Here is a 21,460-nt window from a genome sequence, read left to right as displayed (position 1 = left end):
TGATTAGCGCTGTCGCCTCACAGCAAGAAGATCCGAATTCGAGCCCAGTGGCCGGCAAGGGCCTTTCTGTGTGGAGTTTGCATGTTCTCCCCGTGTCCGCGTGGGTTTCCTCCGGGTGCTCCGGTTTCCCCCACAGTCCAAAGACATGCAGGTTAGGTTAACTGGTGACTCTAAATTGACCGTAGGTGTGAATGTGAGTGTGAATGGTTGTCTGTGTCTATGTGTCAGCCCTGTGATGACCTGGCAACTTGTCCAGGGTGTACCCCGCCTCTCACCCCTAGTCAGCTGGGATAGGCTCCAGCTTGCCTGCGACCCTGTAGAACAGGATAAAGCGGCTACAGATAATGAGATGAGATAATGTTGCCATTCCTTCTTACAACACTGAAAAGATGTTTAGGGACTGAAGACACCAAGTGATTAAGTGTTTCAGGTGTTTCTTCCTGCAAACAAGTCTTAAGGTGTGCCACAGTACAGGATCATTATTGTCAGTTTTCGTTTAAAAATTCGCCACACATTCTCTATTACAGACAGAAGGGACAGACACCTTCTCCTTCCACAGCCATGCCTTTGTAATGAGTGCAGAATGTGGTTTTGCATTGTCTTGTTGAAATATCATGGAAAAGGTGTCCTCTTGAAGGCAGCACATGTTCCTCCAAAATCTTAATGTACTTTTCTGCATTAATGCTGCCATCACAGAGGTCCAAGTTATCTTTGTCAAGGGCACTGACACAACCCCATACCATGACACACCCTGGCTTTTTGACTTGTTGCCAGTTACAGTATATATGATCCTTTTCATCTTTGTTCCAGAGCACACGGTGTCCATTTCTTCCAAAAAAAAAAAGACCTGAAATACTGATTAATCTGCCCACAATACACATTTCCACTATGTGATGGTCCATCCCAGATGCCTCCAAGCCCAGAGAAGGACACAGTTAACATAAGGTTTCCGTTTTGCACAGTAAAGCTTTAACTGGCATTTGTGGATGTACGGTAACTCTGTCATGTAGTGCTTGACAAAGGTTTGCCAAAGTAATATTGAGCCCATGTGGCGATATCAGCTATAGATGAATGACAGTTCATGATGCAGTGTCATTTGAGGGATGAGAGATCATAGGTGTTCAGCCTTGGCTTGCACCCTAATGATATTTTATCCATCCATTATCTGTAGCTGCTTATCCTGTTCTACAGGGTCGCAGGCTAGCTGGAGCCTATCCCAGCTGACTATGGGCGGAGGCGAGGTACACCCCGGACAAGTCACCAGATCATCACAGGGCAATGATATTTTAATGATTGTTTAATGATATTATGCACTATAGAGGGTGAAATATCCAAATCCCTTCATATCTTTCTTTAAGGAACATTGTTTTTAAGCATTTAAATAATTTTCTCACATATTTCCTGACAAACTGGAGATCCTGGGCCCATCTTTGCTCTTCGAAGACTAGGCCTTTTCTGGATACTGATTTTGTACCAAATCATGGTTAATCACCTGTTTCAAATCACATCATTATTTAAGTGTTTTTCCTCATTATTAGCCCTAAATTACCCCTGTCCTGGCATTTTTAGAATGTGTTGCAGGTCTGAAACACAGGAATGGATGTATATTAATCAATTAAATGAAGTTGACCAGGCAAAACATGAAATATCTTGGATTCATACTGACTGCAATGAAATTCAAGTCAAAGTAAATTTAGAAATCACTGCTTTCTTTTTTATTTGCATTTTCCATACCATCCCAACTTTTTCTGATTTGGGGTTGTATATAAACGCTCCTGAATCCACACAGAGTGTAGGTTTGCCATTCTGTCTCATTTAACAATGCTGTTTATTGTTTGGAATTTAATGTCACATTCCTACTTGCCAACAGCATGGGCAAGAGTGCAAGTCATCATCAGAGTTGTTAAGAATAATGCATTCACAATAGGCAATCAATATACTATTGAAGCCATTCAAAATTGCCAGTGATTAAATCACAACCATGATTTGCAAATGTTACAAGCTTACAGTACATAAACAATACCCTATGGTACATGCCAATAGATCATGTGTACAGTCTATTCTGTGTATGCATAAAACAACAGAATTACATTCGGGGTGTTTTTTTAAATATATTAAAATTGAAAAAAAAATGCAAATGTTGCTGGTCAGCACTTCCACCAACTCATGAAGATACTTGTTTACATTATGTCACCTCTGGTCTCCCTGTGATATTGCGTCACTGTATAAGTACACCACAATGGTTGAAAATTACCTTTGGGCATGTTCAGAAAGTCTGGATCATTTACCAATTGTTTCTCACTATTTGCCACACCTCCTACTCATGTTGCTGTTTCTTGTGCACATTCCCCAGCACTTGAAACACAGTTATGTAATGATCTAGTGTGAATGTTCTCATTGAGCAGCCATGCAACAGAAAGAATGAGTAGAATGATTATGATTAAGTTTGGAGATACGATCTGCTAAGCTCCAGGACTCACATTTTTATATGCAGTAGGGTTGTAATGCAATGGCATTTTCTATATTAAAAAAATGTTCATATCTGTTTTCATATTTGGTTTAAAAATGCAAGTGGGCATGGTCTATACTGGTTGTTTGTTTGTTTGTTTGTTTGTTTGTTTTTCTAATGTGAATTCTATCACTATTGCCTGGACACAATGGAAAGAAAACTGAAAATAACTGCACTGCTGGAGGAGTGATTTTTCATTCACAAGTTACATTACATTCTAGGCATTTAGCAGACGCTCTTATCCAGGGTTACATACACCATACCCAGAGCAGTCCAGGGAGCAGTTAGGGGTTAGGCACCTTGCTCAAGGGCACTGCAACCATTCCTGCTGGTCCAGGAAATCGAACCAGCAACCTTTTGGTCCCAAAGCTGCTTTGCTAACCTTTAGGCCATGGCTTATGTAGTAAATAACAATTTACCTAACCTAACTTTATTCACCTCCTGAACCAGACATGGAACTTACTGGCAAGCTTTACCTTCTATGTAATGTGACTGCATCAGAAAGCTGACTTTGTTTCCAAGCAAAGCTGTCTTTGCCAAATCACAAATGTGTTATTCACAGTTGACAACAGCCACCTAATAATATTTTACCAGCTTTTCTTCAGTTTTCGAGTTTGTTACATGACAGAAAGGTGAGAAAAAATATATTATTCTATTATTCCACAAAATCAAGTTGTACATGAGCTGATAGCCGATGAGCCGTGTAGCGCCGAGTTGGCTATAAGCCATGTACAACGAGATTGAGTGGAATAACTGTTTTATTCTATGCACAGTCACTGGATTTTGAGAAACAGAGCATTTTTATCTTTATTTTTTGCAAATTCAAAAAAACAAAAAAAAAAACTTTATACAAAACGTCCAACAAAATCATTTCTGCTTAACAAACTGGCAAAATGACAGTAGCGATTTGTGAAAAATGCTATAATAATAATTCTTGAAAAATAAAAAAAGATACATTCTACCATCAAATACTTTCATTCCATATTTTGTTGCTTTTTTTTGTATTTTGGGTTTTTTTTATTTTTGAGTAGAGTTTTTATTTCATCCTTGGTTGGTTCAGTAGCACGCTCTGCCATTTTGTTTTTCTCTACTCATGGTATATGAGCTGATATCTGAGTAGTAAAGTAGCCAATCAGAGCACGCGATTGCTCATATCCAGTGAATGCAGATATTAGATATTACAGTGAATGCAGATATTACACACACACATAGATAGATAGATAGATAGATAGATAGATAGATAGATAGATAGATAGATAGATAGATAGATAGATAGATAGATAGATAGAGTACTGTGCAAAAGTCTTAGGTGCCCTATGTTTTTTCATACAAACTTCATCGATTTCTATTTTATGACTTCTACATTATCGAGTCAGGACAAAAACATTTTAGAGTTCCAAGTGTTTGTTTTCCAGCACAAAATTAAATGTTGTATCTGAGCAGCATATGACATAAGGGAGCACTTTTCAGATTAAAAAAGAAAACATAATGAAGGCTGCTGGGTTTTGCTGCAAAATGAAGACAGTCAAAGTGTCCAGAAGAACTATGGCTGGTTCTGTAAGATGCTCAGTAAAACCTACAGCTCATTTCCTTATAAAACTGCACTCACTGTACCTGAGACTACTGTTTTGTTTTGTTTTTTAAAAGCAAAGGGTCGTCTCACCCCAAATACTGACTTTGTTTCATTTATTATGGTTTACTGCTGTTTATAGTATTTTTTTTTTATATTGAAACATTTCATTTCATATTTTTGGTCGACAGCATTTCTTTACATGTGTCAAAGACTTTTGCACAGCACTGTGTGTGTGTATATATATATATATATATATATATATATATATATATATATATATATATATATATACAGTATAATTACTTTTTGAGAGCCATGTGCACTGCGAAAGCATATTTCTTATGTTTGTACAGAAATACAGTCAAAATATAGTTTTATTGTGGAGCTCAGTAAGGCAGTATCAAACTACTGGTGCAAAACACTAAGTAAAAAAAAAAAGAAAAGAATGGTGCATGTCCTATGAATATCCATGTTGATGAACTTGGTTCCATGAGTAGGCTTGCTAGCATTACTGTCTAATGCATTGGATTGTTGATATATACTGTAAATCATAAATATGCCACTGTTAACTTGATTCCTCCAAAAGTGCAAGAGAAAAGAAGTATTTCAAATCTTGTGTGTGGTTTTTGAGCTGTACTTGGGGTGGGAATTTTGCTAAAAATGTGGTAACTCTGACCATAAGTCTCAAGGAGCAGTCCTTCACAGCTCCACAATTAAAAAAATAATAATAAATAAATAAATACTCATGTTCCTGTAACTTGTTTTATTTCATCCAGGGAATCCCAATGTGTACACCTAGTGGGAAGCTTTCTAGCAAACTTTTTATTAAAAAAAAAGGATGTGGTGTCTGTTTAATCCAAATAGCATATTCATATTCAGTTACATACCTAACGTCTCATCTCATCTCATTATCTGTAGCCGCTTTATCCTGTTCTACAGGGTCGCAGGCAAGCTGGAGCCTATCCCAGCTGACTACGGGCGAAAGGCGGGGTACACCCTGGACAAGTCGCCAGGTCATCACAGGGCTGACACACAGACACAGACCATACCTAACGTATTGTGCTTAAAGTTGCTATAGTGCAGGGAGGAGAGCTGACTGATTTAATATCAGTGATGTGCAATTTTGAATAACTTTGTGGTACAGTTCATTCCAATCTCATCTTCATAATATGAAGACATATTGACATATAATTGACATTCAAGTGAAAAGTGTATGAAATGCAATAAAGCACAAAATGAGAAAAAGTAAAAGAAGTATTCGATCTCTCTCCACCACTTTGGCACAACTTCAATCTATTTCCTATTGTCTGGTGGACAACTTTTTGTGTTTCTACCTTCAAGGATAAACAAAGGTTATGTTTAATGATGCACATGTTCAACTGTTTTACGTACAAAAGAAAAATTTGCTGTATCAGGCACATGATATTCGCTGTATCAGACCCAATGACTGAATGGTGTAAACTGAGAATAGTAACACATATATACAATGTAGAAAAAAGTCTGCACACCCCTGTTAAAATTTCAGGGTTTTGTTATGTAAAAATGAAAACAAGATAAATCATGTCAGATCGTTTTCCACCTTTAATGTGATATAGCAACCAACAGAATTCAAGTTAAGAACAAATAGAAACATTTTAGGAAAAACATAAATTGAAATCCCAGTGACAATTCATGTTTAGTCAGTTGTTTCTCAATGGAATAATACATTTTTTAGAATCAAATACTTTCAATGCACTTACATGGTCAATTATTTTTAAAATGAAATTCAAAATGAAAGACATAAAAAGCAGGATTTTTTTTCTTCAATAGCTACATCAGACCATTAGGAGAAAATGTAACCGGAAGTCCTACTGAACATTCGTTAATTCAGTAGCTAAGCTGAACGGTCATGCTTTAGGAAACCACAAACCTTATGAACACATGTAAGTGAATTATGTCTTTATTAACACAAAGGTACTGTCGACATGTAAATGACATTCCAGCTGTTGGATTTGTACTCGTACAGATGTTTATCTGTGTATCCTGGTTCAGTTCATATCAAAAGACATCGGAAAACTAATTGGTTGGATTGTATTAACATCTAGACTAATGATCATTGTTTTAATCTGGCCCTAACATTCTTCTCTAACGTTGTCCGTTTTGTCAAAGCTGAGCCAGATACTACTGATTCATCAGCAGTACCTTACCCAAAAAAACCCTTGAAATATTAAATAGAGCCAGTCATGGAGGAGGGAGTTGCTGAATGTAGAAGGCAAAATTAAAAAAAAAAAGTGCCAGTCACATAAAAGTGCAGGCTTTAAGGAGGAGTACAGGGACTAGGGTGCAATTTGGGACAAGGCTTCAGCTTCCACATACTGTAGATGTACTGTACAAGCACACATACCTGTTCCTTCCCATTTTTTCATGGTCCTTCACAACCACATGCAGCTCTGCTGCTGAGTCTAAGGGCACTCCTTTTAGGTCCCATTCAAAACCCTGATATAATGATAAAACAGAAAATAATTAGAGAGACAAATGTGAAGAGCAAATCGTTCTTTGCAAATAAAATGAGGAAAGGTAAAGTTTCATAGGTAATTAGTGTAGTTTGTCATTAAGTGGGTCATTTCACCACAAAACGAGTCCACTGTAGCAAAAATTCATTCAGAGATATAGCAATTTGAAATGGGGTTGCGTCAAAAAATTACCCACATAATCATTTTTAGTTTTTTGTGAATATAATTTTCCATAAATACATTACTTAATTTATAATGTATCCATCACCAAAATATTACAGTGGTGCTTGAAAGTTTGTGAACCCTTTAGAATTTTCTGTATTTCTGCATAAATATGACCTAAAACATCATCAGATTTTCACACAAGTCCTAAAAGTAGATAAAGAAAACCCAGTTAAACAAATGAGACAAAAATATTATACTTGGTCATTTATTTATTGAGGAAAATGATCCAATATTACATATCTGTGAGTGACAAAAGTACGGTATGTGAACCTTTGCTTTCAGTATCTGGTGTGACTCCCTTGTGCAGCAATAACTGCAACTAAACGTTTCCGGTAACTGTTGATCAGTCCTGCACACCGGCTTGGAGGAATTTTAGCCCATTCCTCTGTACAGAACAGCTTCAACTCTGGGATGTTGGTGGGTTTCCTCACATGAACTGCTCACTTCAGGTCCTTCCACAACATTTCCATTGGATTAAGGTCAGGAATTTGACTTGGCCATTCCAAAACATTAACTTTATTCTTCTTTAATAATTATTTGATAAAACGACTTGTGTGCTTAGGGTCGTTGTCTTGCTGCATGACCCACCTTCTCTTGAGATTCAGTTCATGGACAGATGTCCTGACATTTTCCTTTAGAATTTGCTGGTATAATTCAGAATTCATTGTTCCATCAATGATGGCAAGCCGTCCTGACCCAGATGCAGCAAAACAGGCCCAAACCATCATACTACCACCACCATGTTTCACAGATGGGATAAGGTTCTTATGCTGGAATGCAGTGTTTTCCTTTCTCCAAACATAACACTTCTCATTTAAACCAAAAAGTTCTATTTTGGTCTCATCTGTCCACAAAACATTTTTCCAATAGTCTGGCTTGTCCACGTGATCTTTAGCAAACTGCAGATGAGCAGCAATGTTCTTTTTGGAGAGCAGTGGCTTTCTCCTTGCAACCCTGCCATGCACACCATTGTTGTTCAGTGTTCTCCTGATGGTGGACTCATGAACAATGTGAGAGAGGCCTTCAGTTGCTTAGAAGTTACCCTGGGGTCCTTTGTGACCTCGCCGACTATTATATGCCTTGCTCTTGGTCGAACACTCCTGGGGAGGGTAACAATGGTCTTGAATTTCCTCCATTTGTACAAAGTCTGTCTGACTGTGGATTGGTGGAGTCCAAACTCTTTAGAGATGGTTTTGTAACCTTTTCCAGCCTGATGAGCATCAACAACGCTTTTTCTGAGGTCCTCAGAAATCTCCTTTGTTCATGCCATGAGACACTTCCACAAACATGTGTTGTGAAGATCAGACAGACTTTGATAGATCCCTGTTCTTTAAATAAAACAGGGTGCCCACTCACACCTGATTGTCATCCCATTGATTGAAAACACCTGACTCTTATTTCACCTTCAAATTAACTGCTAATCCTAGAAGTTCACATACTTTTGCCACTCACAGATATGTAATATTGGATCATTTTCCTCAATAAATAAATGACCAAGTATAATATTTTTGTCTCATTTGTTTAACTGGGTTCTCTTTATCAACTTTTAGGACTTGTGTGAAAATCTGATGATGTTTTAGGTCATATTTATGCAGAAATATAGAAAATTCTAAAGGGTTCACAAACTTTCAAGCACCACTGTACATTGTAAAACAACCTATGACTTTGTAGGCCAAATAAATGTGTACTATGCATTAATTTCAGTTTACCCATCACAAAGTTTACAGCTGATTCTCTCCAAACTTGATTTTCTGTTAAAATGATGATACCTTTAACAATTTTCCTCATTTCTTTGTATTGGCTACACCAAATTTCGCATTTCGTCCCTTATTTTAAAGATAATTAACTGTAGATTTAGAATATCCAATAGAACAATAGATCCAATGTTCATTTTTTGGCAAACTGGACTCATTTTGTGGTGACATGCCTCATATGTTAAAGTGCTGTATTTCATTTTTCTACCAAATAATAGTTTTACTTGTTACCAGTTTGAATGGTGTCAGGTCTGTTCTACTGTATCTCACGACATGCATTATATTTCCTAGTGAAAGTGTACGTAGCTTAATCATATTCCATTGTTAAATAGTAATGTTTCATCAATACCATAATATATAGTGGGTAACTAACCTCATTCCAGACAGGGTTGACATTGTTTTTAACCACTTTGGTCTTCTTCTTAGACCCTGTATAAAGGGGAAAAAGTAAATTATTGTAGATAGCACTCAGTAACTGTGATGATGAAAAGAAATGTTCACATGCTATGAATATTATCGATTTTCATTTTACAATTTATAGGTGTGAGATCCTGTAGCTGTTTATGCCACCATCCGTACTACATGGGATGAGAAATGAAGGGTCAGATTGTTCATATATAATAGAAGGAAACTGGTTTCTTAAACCGTCAAGAGAAGGAAGGCTGTGTTCTGACTTCCAGTGTATACAGGAAGTGGTGTTTCTGCTAACTATAAACAGATCCAATCAAAGTAAACATCTCTATAAATCACAGAAATACTGATATACATCAGAATAGATTGTAAATAAATATTTAGTTGAAGCAAGCCCAATTAGAGAGGCTAGTTCATGGCACTAACTGGTACTAATTCAGAACCATGATCTGGAGAAGATGTTTGTTCAGTGTGAGCAAGACAGATAACTAGCCATTTAAAAACCAAAACAAAAAAAGTGCTTTACTTTTAGACGTTTTCTTTTGAGGATCTTACATTAAAGGTGCTCATTCTTCATTTTAACTGACTACAAAGGTCGTTATATAAATCCAGTACACAAATCTGTCAAAAATAAGTATAAATGGAATCAGGAAAGGTCCTTCCTGTTGTGCCATGGAGAATGTACTTTTAAATACCTTATCTGGCAGACATGCATCAACAAGTATTTTTGGCAACTAACCTACACTAGCCAATGGGTATACTAAAATAGTAACACAATTTTTAAATATTGTCTCAACAGACAGACAAGGACAGCTGGCGTCACTAAAGGTCATAGCGTGATCTGGGCTGGTACAAATTCTAACCCAAAAACTGTCTCTGATTCTGGAAATGAAATGGAAATAACGTGTCCTTCATCTGAAACAGCTTTGGTGGCAAACAAGTGACACATCACTCTACACAGTTTTGGAAAGATAACCTCAGTGGAAACAAATGAAGAAGCATGTATATACTTCCAGAGATTAAAATATCCAGACTTTGGTAATGAACTAAAAAGTCACAATGCACATGATCCCTTCACTCTTCTCATCAACATCGTTTAAATACGAGTTCTGTATTTGCTTCCAGTCTCTTTTTCATGTAACTATCCACTTCACCCCCCCAACCCCCAGACTTTCTCTCATAGCTTGTTGCTTACTCAGAGCGTCCTCTGTAGAGAATAATTTGTTCATGATGTCTATAAATGGAGATGGCATTCACTATCATGAGGGTGGAAATGCTTGGCTATTTCAAGGTTTCCACCAGCCTTCTAACAGTCACAAAAACAACTCGGAGCCTTTTTATTTGTTGAAGTGATCACCTTAACTGTAAACGTTATTAAAGTTGTCATCTTAAATGCAAAATTATTTTCAGCCTGTGATCTAAATTTACAGTTAACGGTAGCAGTTCTGAGATTTAGCAACTGCAGGAACTAGTGCACACAATGCAGTATATTGTATGTATTACATCATATATTATGGCAACCTGGGGAAAGGCTTCAGATTTTCTCGTATATGCAGCTACATATATTTGAACTGAAATATATTCTGCACATAGTCCAATGAAAAGTAAATTTATACCATATTAATGGACAAACTAACATGTAAAAAGTTTCTATCTCAACTCCAAATAGGCCCCACCTACCTTTAATCCAATCCATTCATGGACAAACAACAAAACTACATTTAAAGAAGTATAAATTGACAAGTTTATGAATTATCACTGATTACCAGCGTCATATACTTCAGTCTGTCTCATCACCTGAGGTAAAAGTCACTCACAGCATTTAAATACAAGCTTCATCATCATCATCTATTCACTCAGCTGATCTCTCTCTGTACTGACAGAAATAATTACTGATTAATCATTACTGAGTTCTTAAGAAGGTCCGGGTTCGAGCCCCGTGGCCGGCGAGGGCCTTTCTGTGTGGAGTTTGCATGTTCTCCCCGTGTCCGCGTGGGTTTCCTACGGGTGCTCCGGTTTCCCCCACAGTCCAAAGACATGCAGGTTAGGTTAACTGGTGATTCTAAATTGACCGTAGGTGTGAATGTGAGTGTGAATGGTTGTCTGTGTCTATGTGTCAGCCCTGTGATGACCTGGCGACTTGTCCAGGGTGTACCCCGCCTTTCGCCCATAGTCAGCTGGGATAGGCTCCAGCTTGCCTGTGACCCTACACAGGATAAGCGGTTACGAATAATGGATGGATGGAGTTCTTATTTGTTGGCTATGTTTCTTTTTAGTTAATGTCTCTTTATTTGATTTTAAATAAAGAGATGTTACTTGGTATCTCAGTACAAACTGATTACGAATTATTCTGAATTAATGATGTCCATTTCACTATGGAATGCAGCTATCCAACAACTTAATCACTGCCTGACATTCGCTGAGTGAGGCAATCACACCTAGCTTAGTCTTGGACTTCTTAAGACATAGTGATTAACCATCTCTTTAATTACCCAACATGAGCTTTACTCATAGATGCAATGCAAGGTTATAAAATAACTGAAATGAAAACATTTCCGCATTGTTTTGATAAAATATTTTTGGGTTTTTACTGCCAGAAAATTTATTTATTTATTTATTTATTTATTTATTTATTTATTCCAGAATTCAGCCACAGCATCTTCCAGTGGGTTTTCCCAGCATGCCACACATACATGTACTGCAAATATAATAATTAAAAAACAGTTACTTAAACAGAACAAACTATTGTCTGTTCTCACCTATGGGTCAAAGAGGCTGACTTCTAAATATTATATATAAATTACACAATTACACAATCAAGAAGGCGGCACGGTGGTGTAGTGGTTAGCGCTGTCGCCTCACAGCAAGAAGGTCCTGGGTTCGAGCCCCGGGGCCGGCGAGGGCCTTTCTGTGCGGAGTTTGCATGTTCTCCCCGTGTCCGCGTGGGTTTCCTCCGGGTGCTCCGGTTTCCCCCACAGTCCAAAGACATGCAGGTTAGGCTAATTGGTGACTCTAAATTGACCGTAGGTGTGAATGTGAGTGTGAATGGTTGTCTTTGTCTATGTGTCAGCCCTGTGATGACCTGGCGACTTGTCCAGGGTGTACCCCGCCTTTCGCCCGTAGTCAGCTGGGATAGGCTCCAGCTTGCCTGCGACCCTGTAGAAGGATAAAGCGGCTACAGATAATGAGATGAGATGAGACACAATCAAGAAGTCCAGTGATGCAGGTCAACAGAGAGGGGCAGTGAACTCGAGAAGTGCACTATTGCTCTATGTACCCTACAACCTTCACATCTTAATGAACCCTCACACCCACAGTACAGGCTGCAACGACAAAGAACCAAGTGCAAAAGTGAATCTGGATTTAGAAGATCCTGTAATCTCAAGGAGAGAGCTGCTATTTGAATTTGAGTATGAAAACACCCTGTCCTATACTCTCATCCACACAAGTAAGAACAGGAAATAGAACACAATGACAGGAACTACCAATCATCGTATAAGTGCAAAAAAAAAGTGGCTAACTAGAGCCCATGTTACTCATTCATTCCACTGGAACTGAACCAAGAGGCACTCTGCTGTTATTCTGTATTGTGTTATAGCATCGCATCTCATTGATTTGTATAGCATAAGAAGAGGCACGTTGCCAGTTCGACTCATCAGGAGCATTCCTGATGAGAACATCCCTGTTCTGCTAGTCTATAGTGAGCTGCCACTGAGAACAAAACCATATTGACATGGATAGTTTGTAGTCATAACTGTTTCATGTCAGTCATAACTGATATTGCACGATTGTAACATGCAGCAGTTGGAACATACACTGGAACCTTTGATAAATGATTTTTCATTCATTCATTCATTCATTCATTCATTCATTTTCAGTAACCACTTTATTTCAGTCAGAGCTATGGTGGAGTCAGGGTCTATCCTGGGAACACTGGGAATGAGGCAGAAATACACCCTGGATAGGACACTAGTCCATTACAGTGCACCATGGACACATTCATTCACACCTAGGGGCCATTTAGTGGAGCTAATCCATTTAGCAGGATATTTTTTGGGCAGTGGGAGTAAACCAGAGAACCCAAAGAAAACCCTCAGTCACAGTGAGAACTCCTCACCCGACATACTCATGGCAATGCTACCCTCCATGACACCATGCTTCCCTTCCCATAAATTAAAATATTCATAGCTTTTTCCACCACGGTCCATTCTACACGTCTTACCTCGAAATGTGATGCTGGCTAACGGGTCACTTTGCCGCTCCCCTTTCTCCACATTCTTCAGGTGAGTCGCTCTCTGGAGCACACACCTCAGCATGTTGCTACAGTAACTGTACAACTTAACCTTCCAACAGACTGGCAGATACTCCACACATCACAGAAAAATCCACACGCAGCAAGTATTGAGATACTGTATGTGCACAGTCACTTCTCACAGTGAGCGTCCAGAATGAAAATCCTCTACATGTACAACTTGATTAAGTAGATTGTGAATACTTCCCAGTGCTCTGGTGCTACCTCCTCTGACAGTGAAAAAGTCAGTGGGAACTTGCTGAGACATACACAGCTAACTCACTTTAAACCAGACGCCCCACTCCAGTAACCCAGCCCATGTGTTGAGAGGAAATCTTAACATTTCCTGCTGCTTTGTCCTGTCTCTCTCTTTCCCCCTCTGCCTGTTTTTTTTTTCCTGGATGGTAGAGGTTGCAGACACAACCCACATGGACCACTTAATAATAGCAATAACAAAAAGGCTCACAAATTAAGTGAACATAAGTAAATGGCTCACAGTTGATCATTTCAGATGCTCAAAGATTTTCTCTACTGATTAATAAAACATTTCATTTTGCTCTTAAAGTTGATGATGATGATGATGATGATGATGATGATGATTGAACTGATATCTGTGAATATTTGACCATGGTTTGAGAATGCTGCAGGAATTAAATGATAACTATACATCCTGTATTTGTTTATGGTGTGCCAGGCCCTTCATGGGCGAAAGAATTTGTTCAGATAAGGAGCACCACCTGGTGCTGCAAAAGAAAATCACTCAAACTATACATTAAATATACTATATTAAAGTTATAAATGACATACGTCTTAATACTGATGCAGGCAAAACATCGGTCCTGGTGTTACTGGACCTCAGTGCAGCTTTTGATACTGTTGATCACAACATACTGCTATATCGACTTGAACACTGGGTTGGGTTGACTGGTAAAGTTATCAATTGGTTAAAATCATACTTAAAAGATAGAAGCTTCTTTGTTACCATGGGAAATTGTACCTCAACATCAATGTCCTTGACCTGTGGTGTCCCCCAGGGGTTGATCCTTGGACCATTACTATTCAACCTTTATATGCTCCCACTTGGACAAATTATCAAGAACAACTCAATTTTGTATCACTGCTATGCAGATGACACCCAAATTTATTTTGCTCTATCACCTAATGATTATGCCCCCCTTGAATGTCTCTACCAGTGTATCGACCAAATCAACAACTGGATGTCACAAAATTTTCTTCAGCTGAACACAGATAAAACAGAAGTAATTCTATTTGGGAAAAAGATGAAAGACTCAGGATTACCACTATTCTTGATACAAAGGGGATTAAAACAAAAGATATGGTTAAAAATCTTGGTGTTTTCATTGACAGTGAGCTAAACTTTGACAGTCACATGAAAGCAATCACTAAATCGGCATTTTATCACCTAAAAAACATTTCCAAACTAAGAGGACTTATGTCAAAAAATGATCTGGAAAAACTTATACATGCCTTCATCTCTAGTAGGGTTGATTACTGCAATGGCCTTTTCACAGGCCTGCCAAAAAAGACCATCAAACGACTTCAGCTGGTTCAAAATGCAGCGGCGAGGGTTCTCAGACGAACAAAAAGAACATAGCACATTACTCCAATTCTAAGGTCCCTTCACTGGCTCCCAGTAAGCTACAGAATTGACTTTAAAGCATTGCTGCTGGTGTAGAAATCTCTAAATGGTACAGGGCCCAATTACCTCTCTGATATGTTGCAGCGGCCTAACCCAATCAGATCTACCAGATCGCAGCAGCAAAATTTACTGGTAAAACCTGTTGTTAAAACAAAGTGTGGTGAAGCAGCTTTTAGCTACTATGCAGTACAGCTATGGAACCAACTGCCAGAGGACATCAAAAATGCTCCTGCTGTTGGCAGCTTCAAATCTAGACTAAAAACCAAGCTGTTCTCAGATGCTTTCTGCTAAGTGATTAATATCATCATCTTTACATGTTTTAAACTTTACTTAACTTTTATTCCATTTCACTCTGCTGTTTTTACTGAACTTTCTCTCTTCTTCCCCCTTTATTTTATGTAATTTTATTTTCTATTGTTTACTGTTTTGCCTTTACCTCTGTAAAGCACATTGAATTGCCACTGTGTATGAAATGCGCTATATAAATAAACTTGCCTTGCCTTGCCTTGTTTATTATCACCTCAGGATTTATGGTTATATTCAAGCTTTGTGTTCATGTTGCCATGGGTCTTTCTTTATGAAAATCTTTACCTAACAAGGACATTAGGCAGATTGTTTTACTGCCTCAGAATTACCTTTAAGACACATGTTATGCAACAACAACAACAATAATAATAATAATAATAATAATAATAATAATAATAATAATACAGAATCTGTAAGCACTAGTGAATGTTTCAGTTCACATGGGACCATATGAGGATCTGAATATCTAGTTTTTATTAATATGTAACTATGAGGTGAAACTTGCAGAACTGAAATTGTGGAACAGAACTGAAATTGAAAAAAAAAAATTTTTCATCGAGAAGTCGCATGATTCCAGATACCTCAGTATTTGTAGATAATGTCTAACCACAATACAGTACATGCTTCCAGGCTTCCCAGACACCATGAGCTCAGAGAAGTCGATGGTGCTTCTGGACACAGTTAACATAAGGGTTCCTTTTTGCACATTAAAGTTTTAACTGGCATTTTTGGATGTAACTCTGTATTGTAGTGCTTGACAAAGGTTTGCCAAAGTAATCCCAAGCCCATGTGGTTATATCAGCTATAGATGAATGACGGTTCTTGATACAGTGCCATCTGAAGGATCAGAGATCACAGGTGTTTCAGTGAAATTCCTCCAGATTCCTTGAATCATTTAACGATATTATATACTGTAAAGGGTGAAATATCCAATATTTTTCTATCCACATTCACTGGATATGAGCAATTGTGCACTCTGATTGGCTACTCTACTACTAGGATATCAGCTCATATACAGTGAGTAGAGAAAAACAATATGGTAGAGCACATCAAGTTAGATATATCACATTGTTATCAAGTATTTAAAGGAAACAGAAATGGCTAAAAAAAAATAGTCCCCTCCCCACTCTCCTGTTTCACACTCCAGCCCAGTTGGTGGTGCCAAACTGCCAAAAACCCTAAAGAAGAAGAAAATGGTGGACTGTGTTACTGAACCAACCAAGGATGAAATAAAAACTCTACTCAAAACAAAAAAAAGCAACAAAATATGGAATAAAAGTATTTGATGGTAAGAACGTATCTTTTTTATTTTTCTATTATTATTATTATACAATTTTTCACAAATTGCTACTGTTATTTTGCCGGTTTGTTTACATTCTCAGCAGAATGATTTTGTCAGATATTTTGTATAAAGATTTTATTTATTGAATTTGCAAAAATAAAAATAAAAATGCTCTGTTTCTCAAAATCCAATGAATGTGGATAAAATAAAACAGTTATTCCACTCAGTCTCGTCATATATGGCTTATAGCCAAGTTGGCACTATGTGCCTCGTCGGCTATCAGCGCATATCTGACTCAGTTTAATGGAATAACTGTTAACTATATTGAGAATACAAAGTTTATAAACATTTTAATAATTTTCTCATGCATTTAGATTAGATTAGATAGAACTTTATTGATCCCTTTGGGAGGGTTCCCTCAGGGAAATTAAAATTCCAGTAGCATCATTACAGGCTAAACAGAGAATAGAAATAGAGAAAAACTTCTAGATAAATTAAATTAAATTAAATTAGATATTTACATATACAAATATAAAAAAGAATAAGAATAAATATGGGGAAGAGGAAGGGAAAAAAAGTCCACCAGAAGAGGTATTGCACATTATATTGCACATTGTCCAGTATTGCTTATTGTAAGGCTAGGCTACTGCTCCTTCCCGTCCTCTGTCCTCCTGTTACCCCTCCTCCCCCCCAGAGAGGAGATGTACAGTCTGATGGCGTGAGGGACAAAGGAGTTTTTGAGTCTGTTCGTCCTGCACTTGGGAAGGAGCATTCTGTCACTGAACAGGCTCCTCTGGTTGCTGATGACGGTGTGCAGAGGGTGACTGGCATCGTCCATGATGTTCAATAGTTTGTCCATAGACCTCTTCTCTGCCACCGTCACCAGAGAGTCCAGCTTCATGCCGACCACAGAGCCGGCCCGCCTGATCAGTTTGTCCAGCCTGTGTGTCCTTCTTGGATGTGCTGCCCCCCCCCAGCACACCACGGTGTAAAACAGGACACTGGCGACCACTAACCCTAGTTTGTTGACAAACTAGAGATCCTTGGCCCATCTTAGCTCCTTAAAGGCTAGGTATTTCCTGGATACTGATTTTGTACCAAATCACATCATTATTTAATTGTTTTATCTCATTACTAGCCCTAAATTGCCCCATCCCATTTTTTTTTTGTATGTGTTGTAGGTCTGAAGTGCAGTAATGGATGTATATTAACAAATGAACTGAAGTTGACCAGACAAAACATAAAATATCTGGGGTTTGTACTGACTGCAATGAAATACAAGTCGAAGTAAATTTAGAAATCACTGCTTTCTTTTTTTACTTTCATTTTCCAAACCGTCCCAACTTTTTCTGATTTGGGGTTGTACATTTACTGCAAATATAATAATTAAAAACTGTTGCTTCAACACAAATATCAGAACAAACTGTTGTCTAGTCTAAGCTATGGGTCAAAGTTAATGTTATGAGGCTGATTTCCAAATAACACTAAAATAATTACACAATCGAGAAGTCCAGTGATGCAGATCAATAGAGGGGGCAATGAACTTGAGAACTACACTGTTGCTCTACAGTATGTACCCTACAACCTTCACATCTCAATAAACCCCCACACCCACAGTACAAGCTGCAACAACAAAGAACCAAGTGCAAAAGTGAATCTGGATTCAGGAGATTTACTCCATTATGTCCATCCATCCATCCATTATCTGTAGCTGCTTATCTTGTTCTACAGGGTCTCAGGCAAGCTGGAGCCTATCCCAGCTGACTACGGGCGAAAGGCGGGGTACACCCTGGACAAGTCGCCAGGTCATCACAGGGCTGACACATAGACACAGACAACCATTCACACTCACATTCACACCTACGCTCAATTTAGAGTCACCAGTTAACCTAACCTGCATGTCTTTGGACTGTGGGGGAAACCGGAGCACCCGGAGGAAACCCACGCGGACACGGGGAGAACATGCAAACTCCACACAGAAAGGCCCTCATCGGCCGCTGGGCTCGAACCCAGAACCTTCTTGCTGTGAGGCGACAGCGCTAACCACTACACCACCGTGTCAAGATTAGGTAATTGTTCAATGTACAGATAAGTGAGTAAGTAAATTTTTGACCATGAATAGAATTAACCATCCCATAAATGAAATTAATAAGAAGAAAAATGGTGTTGTTTTCTTTGAAAATAAAATAAAATACTTATCATATATTGTTTAAAACTCAAATTAAACATTGAAAATTTAAGATCAAACTGCACATCAAAATAAAAGGAGTTGAAATATGGAGTTGTTTGTTTCATACATCTACTTTAATCCTCAAATAAAAACCCACTCTTATTCTTATATTTTAAAGGCATGAATCAGTATTTCTCAAGGCTTCATTTTGTTTCATACATCTACTTTAATTCTGAAATAAAAATCCTCTCTCATTATTATCTTTTAGAGGCATGATTCAGCATTTCTCAAGGCTTCATTTATTAACTCTTGCTACCGTTACTGGGAAGCAGTCATGATTCCATCAGCTTACAATTTATTCACATGTCCGCTGCTAATTCAATTAGCTCGATAGTCAAAACCAGTCTCAAATACAGAGAGAGGTCAGGATTCAGTTCCTGTGTACTAAGATATAGAGGAGGAGGGAAAGGGAACAAATGAAAACTGAAGAAATCTCTTCAATGCTCTTTTAAGAACAATGTCCGTTTTCATTAACAACGCAACTAGAGGGTTTTGGGGAGGTGTGTGTGTGTGTGTGTGTGTGTGTGTGTGTGTGTGTGTGTGTGTGTGTGGTTCCAGCTTGAGGGTGCATGTGGGTGTCATACCAGCTCATGGGCTAGGATGAAAATAAATGTGATATTACGCTTGTTTCAAGATAAGGGTCTTCTATGATGAATGAATGCTATAAGTATGCTAAAGAGTGGACAAATTTGGTACAGTACATTTGTCTCATTGTACAGACAAAATCTACTAGGCTACACATATTTTACCTGCAGATTCCTTAAAGTGCCATTCCACCATTGGATGTATTCTTTGGCATAAAATACAATATATTTTATGACAACATGACTAGACAGAGAAATCTTTTAGCTTCAACATGATATATCAAACATAATTTTTTGACAACAACAAGTATATTAATTTTGCGACCAAAGTCACCTACCCTTTTAATTTCCGCGCGGTAGTGAAACGTGATGTCATCGGCAGGTTCCCCTTCTTGTGTACCACGTGTCGGTCTATTTTTAGACCAGGAAACCCCCAAAGTGAGAGAGTCATTTCTCCTCGTATATGGGGGCCAAAAAAATTGCGAAAAATTTTGAGTTAATCTTTCAGTTAGCTAGATTTATTGGTATTAGCTAGATTTATTGGTATTATTTTTATCGCGTTCTATCCGCCATTGCTGATAATCTGTGCCACGTCGCACGTCACGTGGTACACAAGAAGGGGAACCTGCCGATGACATCACGCGCGGAAATTAAAAGGGTAGGTGACTTTGGTCGCAAAATTAATATACTTGTCGTTGTCAAAAAATTATGTTTGATATATCATTTTGAAGCTAAAAGATTTCTCTGTCTAGTGATACCATTTATATATGTTGTCAAAATATATTGTATTTTATGCCAAAGAATACATCCAATGGTGGAATGGCACTTTAACATTAGCAAATAAATATCTGGAGAAGTTAAAATGTGAAAGTAAGACTGATGTTAAACAAACAGAGTCATTGTTGTCTAACATTTCTCTGGTCCAGCGCACAGGATAAAGCACCCAGAGAGGAGTGACTACCACACAGGCCCCAAAGTGTGATGACAGAGCACTTCTTATAAACACAGTGCCTTGCTGAACGAAACGGACACATGCGCACAGCGACGATGTAACAGGACTCCCCTGCATGCCCCAGATGGAGAAAGAGAGAGAGAGAGAGTCTGTTTTTCCAATAATAACTTCAGCTGCTGAAGTGTGGGCACATGAACACAGACACACAGAGACAGGGGACATCATAGACCCACAGGAGGACAGAATGAATAAAGCAAAATGCTAGAAATTGTTGCTGCCAGCAGTTTATAAATTGACTTCCAAGTCAATGCTGTAGCCCCTTTCCCTGGACCCTCATCCCTACCTTCATATGTGACACAGCAGTAGGCATCTGTGATGTCCTCGTCGTGCGTCAGCACATTCTGGGCACAAAGGATAAACACACGCAGCATGAGGAGACAGCAGCACCAGCCCTGTCCACATCCACTACCCCACACTAGTCAAACACACCCCAGAGGCGAGGACACTATGAGTCAGGATAAAGAGCAGCCTGGATGATTCCTTAAGCAGACAGCAGGAGGAGTGAGGAGGAGTGAGGGAAAGAAGAAGAGAAAGTGAGAGAGAAGAGAGGAGTCTGCATCTGGGATAGCAGCCTACTGCTGCCAGTACACACACACAGAGAGAGAGAAAGTTGGAGAGCCTGACTCATGCATACACACACCATCACACACGCTGACCCTTCAATCATAGACAGTATTCTCCTTAAAGGCAAAGAACACTTTTCAAACACAGAAAAAAATATAAGAATAAAGTAATGGCTATAAGTATTAAATCACAATACAGGTATTTAGTATAAATACGCAGGTGATTATAGAAAATCACACTCACTGATTGGTCGAGAGATTCAGACTATTTCTCGATAATCACCTCGAATGACTCGGCAAAATGGCAGCCAATCACTTTGTCACCATAAATGAGGAAAAAATGGAACTTGGTGCAGTTGGCATAAAAGAGGTCATAGACATTGTAAGGAGAAGTGAAAGCAAAACCTCCACTGACTGGAATGATATTGATATGAGTTTAATAAAAAAAGTTATTGAAGAAATTGCAGAACCATTTACTCACATATGTAATATATCTTTTCAATCTGGTAAATTTCCAAACAACATGAAAATAGCTAAATTTATACCTTTATATAAATGTGGGGATAGA

At 38.3% G+C, this 21,460-nt stretch overlaps 1 protein-coding gene across 8 annotated transcripts in view; it reads right to left on the bottom strand.

The window, feature by feature from the left end:
* Nucleotides 1–20,901, bottom strand: part of dysf (dysferlin, limb girdle muscular dystrophy 2B (autosomal recessive)) — a 151,934-nt gene extending 131,033 nt beyond the window's left edge. For 6 of the 8 annotated variants that reach the window (XM_060936077.1, XM_060936013.1, XM_060936021.1 and 3 more), the window contains exons 1-3: nucleotides 13,187–13,511; nucleotides 8,927–8,982; nucleotides 6,466–6,557 (exon numbers count right to left, since the gene is read on the bottom strand). In XM_060936077.1, coding sequence (XP_060792060.1) covers nucleotides 6,466–6,557; nucleotides 8,927–8,982; nucleotides 13,187–13,280 — 242 coding nt within the window. In that variant the 5' untranslated portion in view covers nucleotides 13,281–13,511. Of the gene's footprint in view, nucleotides 1–6,465; nucleotides 6,558–8,926; nucleotides 8,983–13,186; nucleotides 13,512–20,612 lie in introns of those variants that run through there. The other 2 variants (XM_060936039.1, XM_060936048.1) reach the window with 2 other exon arrangements.
* Between the last annotated feature and the right edge of the window lie 559 nt (nucleotides 20,902–21,460).

The sequence above is a fragment of the Neoarius graeffei genome, chromosome 1 (genome assembly GCF_027579695.1).
Source record: "Neoarius graeffei isolate fNeoGra1 chromosome 1, fNeoGra1.pri, whole genome shotgun sequence".
Classification (NCBI taxonomy): domain Eukaryota; kingdom Metazoa; phylum Chordata; class Actinopteri; order Siluriformes; family Ariidae; genus Neoarius; species Neoarius graeffei.
The sequence above is the reverse complement of the archived record's forward strand: the minus strand, read 5'-3'. Positions and strand labels throughout refer to the sequence as shown.